Source organism: Orbicella faveolata, unplaced genomic scaffold (genome assembly GCF_042242905.1).
Source record: "Orbicella faveolata isolate gen_17 unplaced genomic scaffold, um_ofav_v1 contig_12, whole genome shotgun sequence".
NCBI classification, from domain to species: Eukaryota; Metazoa; Cnidaria; class Anthozoa; order Scleractinia; family Merulinidae; genus Orbicella; species Orbicella faveolata.
Window position 1 is genome coordinate 32,312,713 of NW_028301539.1, and position 14,187 is coordinate 32,326,899.

Sequence of the window (14,187 nt, forward strand, 5' to 3'; positions counted from 1 at the left end):
CTGTAAACAACAAACACCAGTAAAATTAACAGAAAATCCGGCCCCAAAATAACATAAAGCAACGAGACATAACAGGGTTCACGTACTGCCTACTTTATCAACTAATCAGTGCAAAGTGGGAAATACGAGAAAACTTCCTCTTTTGGTTATCATTTGGTGCCTATTCAGTTGGGGGATCCTTACTGACGTCACCGCAAACGGCTTTGTTAAGTTGTGTATATACAGTCGAACCTCCGGTTGCGACGACCACTCGTAAGCGACCACCTCTCCTCAGCGACCAGTTTTCAAAAAGTTTCCCAGTCAAATCACTACATTGGGAACCTCTTGTAAGCGACCGCGACCACTTTTGGAGCTAACAGTTTGAAGTTTTCTTTTGTTTTTAACCCCCCGTAAACGACCACTTGACAGATAATAGAGAGGAAATTGGACAATAGGGTGTTGTAACATTATCGTATTCCTGGCTAGTACAAGAGACGGAAATTTTTCAATGGAAGAACCGGATTTTTTCTCGAAATTGACTTTTCACATGAATAAAACATTGCATCGGCATTGGCGCGTGGGATAAGTCTCTGTAGTTACCATATTCTAATGAGGCAAAATTTCGATTCAGTATGATCTAAACTCTCGTTAGCGACCACCTAGGCTTGACATTTTGGGTGGTCGCTTACGGGAGGTTCGACTTAAATTGCGATAATCAGCCACGTCTTCATATCTTTCTCAGCAGTTCAAATATATGATCTTTCATATATTCAGTTAAGAGATAGTAAAACTTAATGCATGGTGAAATTTTGAGCTCTTTGGGTGTAATATTCAAGGATAATTTGTCTTTCAAAAACTGTAATTTTTTTTTCTGGGTGGCAAAAGTACTAATGAGGACAGACATTCTTTGTAAAATTTCGAGTTTTTAACCCGCGTCACAAAAAAACGTGGGCTCAAATTCTTCGGCAGAGTTAAATCGTGCTATAAGTTTTCAACATTGAGCACTGATGTTTTTGAAGCTCCATCGGAAACTCAATCATGAGACAAATATTGTAAACTAGGATTACCCTATTGTCTCTGGCCTCCATCAGAGGTTAAAGAGGAGGGCCTGGGAAGAGAAGAGACCCTGGGAACGAGGTTGAGTAGAAGAGAGTACAACTATGGCTAGCTACTATTCGAAACAAGAAAATATGAAAAAATGTCTGTTTTTATTTAATTTATGTTTTTTCTTACACTCTGTTACTGTCTCACACTCTGATAAATAATTTCATTCACTATAATTACAGAAAGACAAAATATGTGCATTTATTCACTACCACAACAGCTACATGTATCTTACACTATGATTCACAATATAAATACAAATACATAACCAAACACACAAAGAAAACTACTGCTATCTAGACATTAAAGTCAATGAGAAGGGATCATCTGGCAAAAACTTGGTTTGCTCTGAAACAAAAACAATGAGAAATTATTACCTCATTTATTCAGGTAGTGATAAATTTATGGAGGCAAGGGGGAAGGGGGGTGGATAATGGTTAGTGCGGCATACTAGATGAAGGTTTGAAATTTACCTCAATCTTCCTGAAATTATTTCATCCTACTACCAATAGGACTACCATCCTATTTTTACTTTTTATCTAATATAATCTCTGGTGTTTTTCTTCGTTGGCATAGATAGTTTCGTTACCTGATGCCACAAACTTACATGACAGATGATTACTACAAGTTTATGACCACTGACCTGTTTGGTATTCTGAGCCTGCACTTGTGGCAATCTCTTTCCAGTCATATATATACCTGAAAATGATGTGAACAGACATTGGTGGATGCTAGTCTGTGATACTGCATGTAACAAAATAAGTAAAACTCAAAACCTGGACAGTGACAGACTGTAGGCCACACATTTTTTGGCCAAGGTTGCAGCAGATATTTTTTTCTGCTGTGTTGTTACCAATCTTGCAATCGTGAACTCGCATGGGAAATGAAAAAAAAGGACAAGATCTGTAGTGGGGGTTCAGGATAGTGGATAGTACAATATGACTGAAAAAGTGCATTCAGGGGAAGAAGTTCGAGATAACCGAGAATAAGAAGTAGTCGAGTTGGAGATAGTGATGGGTCAAACATGGTATTGTTGATGTACATCAAAACAAAACCCTTAGTTGATCATCTCTTTTTACTAAAACCTAGTTTGTTTGATGTCAAATACAGTTGTAATTCAGTTAATGAACACCTTCCTCAGGTGGACACCTCCCATAACCAGACAGTCAGGCATAGTCCCAGCTATAGTACATTTGTTACCTTCCATGGGCAGACACCACTACTGAGCAGATATCTTTTTGGTTTCCAGGGTGTCTGCTTACAGAAGGTCCATTCAAAATAATGTCTGGATATTGAAAAGAAAGACCAATTGCTGATCAACATACTGGTCAAAATTCAGTCCATTAGTCCACTCCAATAGTTCATCCACCTCCCAATCTTCCACAGCATCCTGGCCGTGGGTGTCTGTGATAGCAAGCATTCCTTCAGCTACTGACTGCACAACTTTCTTTGTCTCTACATCTCCTCCATGCCTGGCCTTTAGCATACCCTCCTTGTACCTTTAGAGAAAGGAGACAAGGGAATCAAAGGAAGAGCAGTGTTCTATAATTTCTAATGAACAACTAAAAGTAAATGAAACTAAAAGCCACAAGGAAACAAATAAATAAATAAATAAATAAATAAATAAATGAATAGCACTAACATTTTTTTCATCCATTCAACTTTTTTCCTTTTCCGCTTTCTTTCAAGATCTTGCTTTCTGATGACCTGCAGAGTGAAGTTTACAGTCATTGAATGCTTCAGCAGTTCTTTACTGGCAGGTTGTTATAAAACATTTACCAGTATGCAGGGCTTGAGAAAAACTTGAATTCCAGCTTGCCCTTGGGACAAGAAGCTCTCAAATTCTGCCTGCCCCGGACAAGTCTTAGTTAGCTCTTTTAAAGTGCCACTGAAACGAAATTTTCGTACTCTCTTTTATTATCCCAATCTATAGTTTCAAACGTGCTTAAAGTAATGGTGAACTTTATTTCTGTCAAATCCTAACGGAAAGTGCTTTTTTTAGCTGTTGAAATCGACTTTTTGGAGCAAAACTGTGTCCGGGCTCTGGAACCGAGTTTAAGGACCTTGTGACGTCACTGGTTGTATTCAAGCAAGAAGCGCTTTAGATCCTCTCTTGTTTTCACTTGATTTATTCAAGTTTATTCTCCATATTGTCGATACCTACTAGTTTTCTACCTTGCAATTTCTGTCCAGCCTTGACAGGAAATACACATCATAAACGTTGGAGGGCGCCAGAGAGCGTAGATTCACCAAAATAAATGCTACAGATTAGAACAGCTCAGTATACTTTTCGAACATCTTGAGTACTCGATTGGAGATTTCGAAAACGATTGTGGTAACTTTTATATCACGTCCTGAAGCCTAAATACGATATTTCGTCGTCTGTTTTCAGCCTGGTTCTGAAATTTGGATTCTCACGTTAATCTAAGGTCTATTACAAGGTTCGAATATATCCTCGGCAACTTTACAGCATTAAAAGCCGTAAGCGCATCAGCCATCCGCACAATCACGAAGTTATTAACGGTCCACAAGCTTTGAGTCGAGTACTTCTTTGCACACAGAGGGCATCGTTTTATGATACTAATAAGTGAAAGTTCTTGTGGTAGACAAAATGAATCTTTGAAAATTGTGATCCGCAGCAGGGTTTGCTTTATCGCCGCATACGTATCAGTGTAAACAAAGCGGGAATTTCGCTTCTCTTTTACACGTATCTCCCAATTGCAATATTTCACGGCCGATGGATTACTTTGAGTTCTTTGGCACATACTTATGTCTATGATCTTCATTTAATAGTATCCAAGTTCAAAACAATTCGTTAAAACGTCGCTAGTTTACACTCCTTTCGAAGATTCATTAAACGGAATTTGAACCAATTTGCATATATGAGCTTTCGCCGCCGACGTTGTCACGCTTTCTCTCGTTTCCTGAAAACATACCTGTAGGGTCATGGCAACTTAGTTTACCTTTATAGTTTAAATTCGCTCCCTCATATAAAAGAAGAAGGTTTCTTAAATTTTTGCTGTTGTGATAACTTGTAGGATGTCGCAGATACAACTGGACTAAAGGTCACTGTGGCACAATCTTGCCCGCTGTGAAACTCACAAAGCGTCTGGTTTCCTCGAAGCGAAGCGACTCGAAAACTCGAAGCGTTGTTGCTGCGATTCGTGCAGCAGCACTCTGGATAATATTTTCAAAAGCCGCTTTCTCTTGTTTTCATGTCTTTTTTACTTTATGAGTGTAGATATTGTTTAATTGAGTGCTGGCCATTTCACCAAGAGTCCCGATCATTTTGCGATCTAAGAACTCCCACTCGTTTGCTTGCTTACATAAAATATCCTGCAAATATATCCAATTAAATAGACTGGAAAGCCCCAGGATCGACTCTCGACCTCTTCATGTCTAAGGCTACTGTTATTATCTGCTTTACAGCTCTGAGATGTCCTTAAGATGTTTTTTGGGGGGCTTCGAACAGTAATCTCTTCTCCCATAATCACTCTAAATTTTCATCGCGGCATGAGAGTAATACAACCAGTGACGTCACTAGGCTGTTTTGGCCGCGCCAAAATGGCCGCCAATTTTGGGCTTAACCAGCCAACTTCGAACGGCTGAAAAAGCAGTTTTCGCTTACCGTATGCGAAAAAAAAGTTTGCAGTGTTTCCAAGTAAGGTTGAAACTTTATTACTAAGCAAAAATCTCACATACAAAAATTTCGTTTCAGTGGCACTTTAATGCTTTAGATGGCAGAAGACTTGTCTGATCCCTTGCCCATTGGACAAGTGGGAAGGAAAATCTACTTGTCCCCGACGACTGGATGGTACTTTTTTGAGCCCTGAGTACCATAAGCCAAGCGTACAGAAAGCCAGTACTGGCAACTCTCTGGAACTGCTATTTTCATGAGATGTGAAATTACATTTTGATCACTCCTTGAAATTAAAGGGATAGAGGTATTGTGGAGACCAGGAGTCTCTTGTTCTAAGGGCTAGACGCATGTTTCATTCAGAGGTAGGTGACTCAAAGTATACAATGTGGTACATGTATACTTAAAAATGAGGATTACTTCCATGAAGAATGTTAACATTGATAATGTACCAAGAATGCTGAAAGTCCTAGCCTATGCAGCAGGCATAAAGGGGAGAGAAAAGGAGAGAGAGTGGCTGAAGAAGAGGGCTTTTAGAACACATTTACCCCTTCCCCTTCTCCCCCAAAACCCCCAAGAAATAAAATGGAAACAGCAAAAAAAGTACGATTACCTTGTTATGACTGAAAAGTTCCTTTTTCAATGTTGACTCATAAACAACTGGGTCTTGATCCACTCTCTTCATCACTCTGTCAGAGACCAGCCTCCAACCATTATTTTCCCACCTCTGATACCAGCCTAACTTATCATCTGTGAACAGAAAACAAACAAACAAACAAACAAGAAAACAGGGTGACTTATGCCGTGCTTCCACGAGAGAGGTTTACTATGGTTACTGCTTACCAAGGTTTCATAACTAAACCGCAGTTATTAGAGAAGCTGTTTACACGGAACTAATTAATTAAAGTAGGCCGCATACAACGGACAGTTTGAGGTTTTCTTGGAAAGCAAGTGCTGCAATGTTGCTCAGATACTATTGGAAAATTGTAAATTTGACTTTACTCCAATGCTGAACGCAGGTTGTTGTCAATTTGCTTGCATTGATGTCGAGCCAAACTCTCTTTAACTGTAAAGCTTTGTAGATGAATAGTTGACAGAAAATTTTGATATCTCGCTGAGCCTAGCCCTTCCTGCAAAAAACCTGAAACAGCATCTGCCACAGAGCCCAAGCTACGTAAATGTTTACCAGCACTTCTTTTTATTTGGGGCCACTTTAAATTCTAACATTTGCTTTTCTTCTCCATAGACCTCAATTAAGATTTTTTTTTTTTTCTCTCTATTTGTGGTAGGTCATCTTCTAGTTGCGCCTGCCTGTACACTGCTACTAAGCTACTGAGGAAATGCTTACGGCACTTGACGATGAACGGGAAACAGCAGTCCGGGATTTCTTTGCCTAAACATGAGTTTATTTAGCGTTTTGGCCTGTTGACTTGAAACCTACTTACATTAGGAGGAATCTTTGTCTATTTTTCTCTTCTTTACGAGCTGCATGCGTGAACACTTGCTGCCAAGATATTGCGACAATGTCTGCTTTTCCTCAGTTACCATCGGTTACTGAGCTAAACCATGCCTCATGAGGTGTTCAACTGTCAACAAACCTAGGTTGGCTTACTTTTGATTTTGCCACCATTTACCTAGGTTTGCTACTGCTTTTACACGATTAAAAATTTCACTTCAGTAAAGTTAAAACAAAACCAAGGTAAACATCTCTCGTGAAAACACAGGCTTAGTTGCTCTTGATTAACGATTCTCAGTGTCTAAATTGACTTTGAAGTAACAGATTAAAGGTCTACAGCTATAGATGTACACAGCAATCTGCACACATTGCATGCCTATAGTGAAGGACTATTTTTACCACCACCAGCTGTCTGTCAGTGCACAGATTCAAAGATGTGTCACATTCAGAAGGTAATATTATGTGTCAGTTCTGGAGGACATATTCATGTGCTGAGATATGATCACTCTAAATCGTTAACCACTCACCTTCATCTGCTCTCTGTCCTTTGCTGTGTATATATTCCACAGGGAGTCGTTTTGTGGAAGCTTTTGTGTAATCTCTTGGTGCATTAGCGCACATGTCAACAATATTGTGGTGAGTGAAAATCTTGTAGTAGATATTGGGCGGAAATTTTTCCTTATTGAAATAAAATATTCAAAAGTCAAGAATATTAGGAAAATTGGAAATTTTTTCCTGAGTATTTCGTCACTGACTGATAGACATCGTTTTCAAATTCAAATTCAGTTTGTTAAAAATTTAGTTCTTTTGCCCTGAGGTGCTTGTAGAAGAAAGAAAAACAACCTATTAAGCTCAAACTTAAGTCAATTTTAACTAAAATTCCTATCAGTGTTAAATTACTTTTTGATGGTTGTGAGAACAATTCTTTCATTTGGTAGTCCCAATTACTGGCTACTAATTTTAAAATGAAAACTTAGACCTGAAACACAGGATCGAAACATTTACTACATGTTAATTACTTACTCCTGCCAGCCTAAACTTAATGTGCACACCAGCAGCTGCATCTAAAAGTTCAGCCTTGTGGAAAAATTTAAACAAAATGTAATTAGTAAATAAAAGTTGCATATAGGTACCTTTAAAGTTTTTAACTTCAGGTTTTTCTAAGTCAAAAACTTCAAAACCCACATAATTTATTGTGGATTAAGAAACATGAATGCTTTTAATAATAATAATTGATATTCATGGCCTTATACGTACCTCTCTTGGATTAATACATTTAAGCATTAAAGAAGGGTCTCCACGACATTTAAAGTTGATGAGATCTCTGTAATATCTGTATACCTGGACATCCTGAAGACAAATGAACACATGGAAATAAAAATCATTTTCTTAATATATGAATTATAACAAGTCAAATGATTTCTACAACATACTAGTCAAGAAGCACAATGGTTTCCTCTAAAGAGAGAAAAAAAAAGATCAACCTGGGGGAGTATAAGTCTTAACTGCATTTCAAGGCAGAGTGGTTTTCAATACTGAGTGTTGTAAAACTAAAACCAAACCAATTACTTACCACTCAGGTAATCTCAACCCTTAATAAAACCAAACTCAAAACCAAAGTAATTGCCTATGGTAATTACTTTTGCCACTCAATTGAAAACCACTCTAAAGAACATTAAAACCAATGTCAACAATATCACAGTCTACAGTATTGTTTAGAAACCATTCTCTCACAATGTGTTGCCTCCAAGATCTCTGAATGATCTTTGCCGCCTCCTCCCTGTCTATGACTCTTTTTCTCTCGGACCCTTCTGTGTCAGCAGTGTCAGCAGTGCCATCACGTTGCTGACCAGCGTCAGCTGGCGATAAACCTCCATCTGTAGTTGGAGGAGGAGGTCTAGGCAAGACTGGTCTGAGTAACATTGAGCGCCACCATTCTTGGATGAGCACAGCACAAAATTCTGTATAAGTCATCAGCTTGCATGATGGACCTTGCTGTGCCACAGCATTTTCACAGTACTCTTTGTATTTCTTCTTTGTTCTAGGCAAGGCTTGCTCTCCCTGTGTCAATTTTAAAAGCTACAACATTACAGTTGCCAGTTCAGAGCTGTTAACAAACAGAACTCTGCTTTTGGGTAGTTAAGTAAACTTTTAGAGAACAAGGTGATTTCTACTAACACCTTGTGGAAAGTATTTGGCAGGATCTCATATACAATAGCTTTGATTTAATTTGGTGGTGGACTTAAAGAACCAAGTGGTGAGGTTGCAAAACAGAGCCCACCCCAGAAATTGCACCAGGCATATAAACAAGCTTATAAAACGTAACATAGAGTCAGGTTTGTCCTTTACAATTTGTTCTCTCCTTTCACTCACTCACCATATCACAGGACTGGAATCCACTTTGAAGTCTTACATGATTTTTCAAGTTTCTTTTTGTATAACTTATCTGACTCATAAATTCCTGCTCCACTGAATCTGTTTACCATTATGATATCACAGAGTTACAAACTGGTTATATAATATAATAATAATAATAATAATAATAATAATAATAATAATAATAATAATAATAATAATACTAATAAACAAATCTTTAGACAGAATTAACCCATCAGTACTATAAAGTACTGTTATCAAAGGGGTCCTGTAAGATTTAAAAACTTAAAAATTTAAAAAAGGTAAAAAGTTAAAAAGGCAAAACTACGTACATTGGAAAACATATAAAAACTCACGATTAAAAATTACAAGTAAAAATGTTTGTTGGCCTTTTGCCTAAATAAAAGCCTAGAGTTCAGAGTTCTTATGTCCACCGGTAAATTGTTAAAAATTGAAGCCCTTAAAAACGAAAAACTCCGACGGCCAAACTCCAAGTTCATTTTCGGCAGTTTGATCGAGGAAAATCTATTTCTTGTGTTGGCATGTTGTAAGATGTTTATCATGTAACTATGTTCAATAGACAACCACAGCTACCACAATATTCAACCCCTTCAAGGGTAATCTCATCATTCCTTCAAGTAAGAGAATGACTACTCTTTATACCACGAGTGCAGTGAGAAAGATTTGAGTCTCACCTTCCTGGAAGTTGAAGGCTGCGGTGTGGTGTGAGGAACCATGGGAGTGACTGTCCTTACATCACTAAGCCTTGATGGACTTTGAATGAATCTGCTGCCAAGGACTGTAGACATGACACTAGCACTCGGGTGAAGAATTCCAAACAGCTTGCACCTGCCATAAGAAGCAATATTCATTGTCATATCTAATTACAATTAATTTTGACAATTGACAATTATTTTTGATAATTGACAATTATTATCTTAATTAATTTATTTTAAATAAAGTTGATTATTATCATCATCATCATCATCATCATTACTTTTCCAATCAGGCTTTTCAGGATCAATTATTTTAAACAACATAGAGTTACGCTATTTTACACTCTTCATCTGTCAGCCCTGTAATCTTGTCTGAAGCCAGCACTTGCCAATCAGTGTCAGTTTGCACTGCTAGGTACGATAAAGCAGCATGAACTAGTCCTAATTGCTAAAATCTACACACTAACATGTGTTGGCTGGGGGTTTCAGCTTGTAGTACCATTCAGGGTTGGACTTGTAACTTAACCTCTTATGGGTTGTTGTCCACAGATTGTAGCTTGCAGTGCTGTTTAGAGCTAGGCTAGAAAGCTTTCAAGACCTTGCTAAAATTTGTCCAATCCAGCATAGATCCTTATGCTGGGAGAAAAGAAAGGTTTTATGGTAAGGTAATGGAAGTCCCCGTCAAACTGAGTGGTGTCAAACTGTCGTGTTTGTCTATGACAATACCGACACAAACTACTTAAGATCATTAAACAAACTTTCAGGAACACAACTTATAGCAATAAAGCAACAATATTTCACTTGACCATGCAATATCAATAATTTCGATGGCATTGAAAATGGCAGAAGCTGACTAGTGTCCCTTAACTGAGGATTTGATGTAGTCTCAACAGTAAAATCCTTATTATATTCCAACTTGCCTGGTGTAATAGCCTCTCCATACACGTTGAATTTCAATAGCTGCAGCAATCTTCACATCCTGATCACTTGTCCCTTGTTCAATTGTTTTCTGATTGACAATACAAATTATAATGTAAAGGACATTATACATAATGGTATTTACAATATCCATTTATCCAAATAAAATGATAAATTTCCTTGTTGAAGTGTGGGTAAAGATCTCTAAATCAGTCAATTTAAATAGACAATATATTTTGTTCAGACTATTGTCAAAACCTTGAATACCATAAATCCTGAAATTTGCACCTCCCCTCAAATAAGCACCCCCTTCAAATAAGTGCCCCTCCTGTCAGCCAAAGTTTGAAATAAGCAACTCCCCTCGAAAAAGCGCTTCCCTCCCCTTCCCCTGTTTTATGGAAGGGTACTGAGACAACAAGTGATGTATAGTTTTGGTCATGTTAAATCACAAGCAAGTGATTATCGGCTGATTCAAGTACTGCAAATCAACTGTTGCAATGGATGGTAGTGTAGATCTGCTGATTCACTGCCTAAAGCCCAACCAACCTTGTGCAGCAGGCCTAGACCGGCTAAAGGGGTTATATTACGTAGTCTTCAAAGAGAGACAGGATCTTTCTGAGACTTCTGTGGGATTGACACATGTATACATTTACAAAAAAACAGTCATATCTGACCAGGATTTGGGAAAAATTAAATAAGCACCCCCCTTCAATTGAGCACCTCTCTCACATTAGCGCCCCCGTCTTCTACTAAATTTGAGATAAGGGCCCCAGGTACTAATTTGGGGATAAATTTATGGTAGTCAGTTTCACAAAAACTCAGAAAAATGAGTAATCAGTTACAGTCTGGATACTTAGGAATACATGTATGGACATAAACAAACCCCAGCTTGAGTAATAGATCACAAAAAGAGTCCAGGAAATCAACACAAATTAGCAATACATGTAGTTCTGTATTAATTTTGAGGAAGAAAATCATTCAGTAAGTAACCTGGTATATTTATCTAAAATCATATTGGCTTGTGGCCCAAGGTTAAAATGTTATGCACTCACATATTCCTCCTAGATCTTAGGACAGAGAGGTAGGTAACGAAATTATACACAGGTAGCACAGGTGTCAAATCAATCACAGGAATCCAATTAATTGGACAGCTCATATTAGATAGCCATTTCATTATGCTCTGATTACAGCACTAATCAAAACTATAACAAAATTCTCGAACGTGATTGGCTATCAGCAGCCCGATTTGAGTATTAATTGGACAGTGTATGCATCATGCTTGTAATTGGACAGTAGGTGTCATTTTGCGTGTGCTGTTGTGGTGCACTTTGTTGAGTAAACTGCTGTGTTTTTCAGCATTCATAACAACGTTTAATCGTTCAGCGATCAATTGATGGTTTGTTCGTTTCTTGAATTTTGTCATAGTTTTGATTAATTGGTAACAGAACATCGTGTTGTCCAATTCAGTCTGTAATCATACTTGTGATTAACAAATCGGACTCCTGCTTCGCGGTCGTCCGATTTTGTTAATCATTTGTATGATTACAGACCGAATTGGACTCCACTCAGTCCTATTACCATTATAAATACGTCTGCATAAAACCAATCAGCTACATGCATGAGCAAGAATTTTGTTGTCAGATAATTATTAGAGATTTGACTTATTATCCCTTTCTGCGTACAAACAGCAGGCATGTTGATGTAGTAGTGCAAAAGTCATGTAGTCATTTCTTGCCTTTTTAATGTCATCAAGAGTTTTTTTTGTAAAGACTCTGTAAAGGACCCGTGTCAGACATCTTCCCAGTACTCAAGTCATTAGAACTTTTACCTCAGTAAGATATATATAAGCTTTTATAAAAAAGCTTAAGCTTACTGTGTCGTTCTCCAGGACTCCAATGCAAAGCAATCATTTCAAACCTGACTGATGAACTTACCCGTCTCTCCGCTTTAATGGCGAGAGCAAACTTTAGGTCTTTAACTGCAGATCCTGCAATGAAATAGTTCAAGTTGCTTAAAACCAAGTTTCAACGACCGTTTCTAGGCTGGCAAAAACGATGTAAGTCTTGTTGCTGTGACTCCTTACACCACAACATTAATATTCTTTCATAATTTATTAAGCAACTAACGGCGTATTATATGTAAATTGAGAAGAAGTTACGCATGATAATCGGCATGACACAAACAAATCGTTTTCATGCTCACCTGGTAAATCAACATTGTCAAGGATTCGGCGGACCTCTTCGTGCCTCAGCTTTGTAAACATGGCGTATTTCCAATACTTTACTGACTCTAACTAAGCATGTTTAGGTATTATTTTCAGTGTTTACAGGTCATCCTTCTCTAATTTGCCACCAAAAGTAGTCAAATTCAACGCAAATAATCGATTTCCAGACGTAGCAACAGGATAACCGCTGGTTAATGCTTTTACATATAATATGGACGACAGAAACAGACTATGTAGGGTAGGGTGAGTGTGTTCTAACACTATTAAAGAAAAATACTATTATCGAAGGATTACTACACTTCATTGATGTTAGAAATGGCTACAGAACGATGTATATTTATGTTAAGTATAAATACGGACCTTGGCGAAATGAATTATCAATAGAAACTCCCTAGCTGCACTCCCCAACCCCTCCACCCTCCCCAGAGGCAATTGTCACACAGTCCGTTCAGTGTAGGAAGAAATTGAAAGGACAGTTTACTATTGGATAGGCTGTACGACGACTTCTTTCTTCATGAACACGTTTTTGGTAGGATCCTGTTTATAGTTATTTAGTTATTACAGAAGTACTTTAAGCCTGAATTTTACCCCTTCAAGCGGGAGTATAGGACCAAAGATGTTCTTTGAAATTCAGCGCATATTAATGAAAGGAACTGTAGTCTAGGAATATCTTACTTTCGGCGTATACAGTCCAACCTCCGGTTGCGACCACCTCTCCTCAGCGACCAGTTTTCTAAAATACCAAAGGTTTCCAAGTCAAATCGCTATATTTGGAACCTCTTGTAAGCGACCACCTCTCGTATGCGACCGCGACTACTTTAAGAGCAAAAAGTTTGAAATTTCCTTTGTTTTTAACCTCCCATAAGCTACCACTTGACAGATAATAGAGCGGAAATTGGATAATAAGGTGTTGTGATATTATCCCATTCCTGGGTTTTACAAGAGACGGAAATGTCTCAATGGGAATTACAGGATTGTTTTCTTCAAATTGACTTTTCACATGAATAAAACATATAAAACACGGGGTAAGTCTATGCAGTTACCAGATGTTAATGAAGCAAATTTTTTACCCAATGTGGTCTAAGCTCTAGTAAGACTGTATAAGCTTCCCGTTTTTGGTTTTATGGAATTCAACTTTCTGTTTCGCAAACATGTAATATGCATGAATACACGGCCGGGTATATCATTTTCCTTGTTGCTGCACATGTCCGGGGAAGGGGAGAGGGGAGTGTAGGGCGAGGGCAAGGGTGGTGGAGCGAGTTGCTTCGTTCCTCATTAACACCCTTAACCCTGTTTCTGATCAAATGCATGATATCATTTTCCATTCCAGATCCAATATCTGTAAAAAATTCAACTCAATTTCAGCCGCAAACCCAATGGCTTCTCCTGGTTACTTTTTGTAACCCAATGTGGACACATTTTTCATTTAGAGGATCATGTCTGGCCATTTGGTTTGCTGAATTTGTGTCACGGTCTCCCCCTTCCCATACAGTAGTCTACATTCAGTTATAAGGTCTAGCTTAGCACTCTAATTTTCAAGCATTCAAATTTTTCTAAGATAATAAACTAATTACTTTTTAGCACACTAACAACCATGCAATGAGTGCCAAGCAACAAATTAAGAGGGGAACTCCCGAGACCAATGATTTGTTGAATATTTGTACTGAAATGAGATCCAGATGGCAAATGCTGGCAAAAGTGTTAGGATTTCGTGAACTGGAGCTGGAGCAGATTACAGAAGATCATGCAGACACCTTTGAACGGTGCTATCAAATGC

General features: G+C 38.1%; 1 protein-coding gene across 1 annotated transcript; it reads right to left on the reverse strand.

Moving 5' to 3' along the window:
• Positions 1 to 1,168: 1,168 nt before the first annotated feature.
• Positions 1,169 to 12,810, reverse strand: LOC110044420 (protein MFI-like). Its single transcript, XM_089283323.1, has 13 exons — positions 12,389 to 12,810; positions 12,121 to 12,173; positions 10,189 to 10,277; positions 9,248 to 9,401; positions 7,911 to 8,237; positions 7,434 to 7,526; positions 7,200 to 7,253; positions 6,704 to 6,854; positions 5,334 to 5,470; positions 2,726 to 2,790; positions 2,409 to 2,582; positions 1,727 to 1,782; positions 1,169 to 1,431 (listed from the first exon to the last, which is right to left on the reverse strand). Exons 1-13 carry the CDS (start codon positions 12,447 to 12,449, stop codon positions 1,376 to 1,378), a joined length of 1,470 nt encoding a protein of 489 aa, XP_089139449.1. The 5' UTR covers positions 12,450 to 12,810; the 3' UTR covers positions 1,169 to 1,375.
• Positions 12,811 to 14,187: the final 1,377 nt, after the last annotated feature.

Bases quoted from the DNA above. Each gene is read 5' to 3' on its own strand.
- LOC110044420 (XM_089283323.1), bottom strand. From the start codon at position 12,449: ATGTTTACAAAGCTGAGGCACGAAGAGGTCCGCCGAATCCTTGACAAT. The intron at 12,174-12,388 runs GTGAGCATGAAA...ATTTCATTGCAG, and splicing joins TGACAATGTTGATTTACCAG to GATCTGCAGTTAAAGACCTA. The intron at 7,527-7,910 runs GTGAGAGAATGG...ATTTGTCTTCAG, and splicing joins GATCTTGGAGGCAACACATT to GATGTCCAGGTATACAGATA.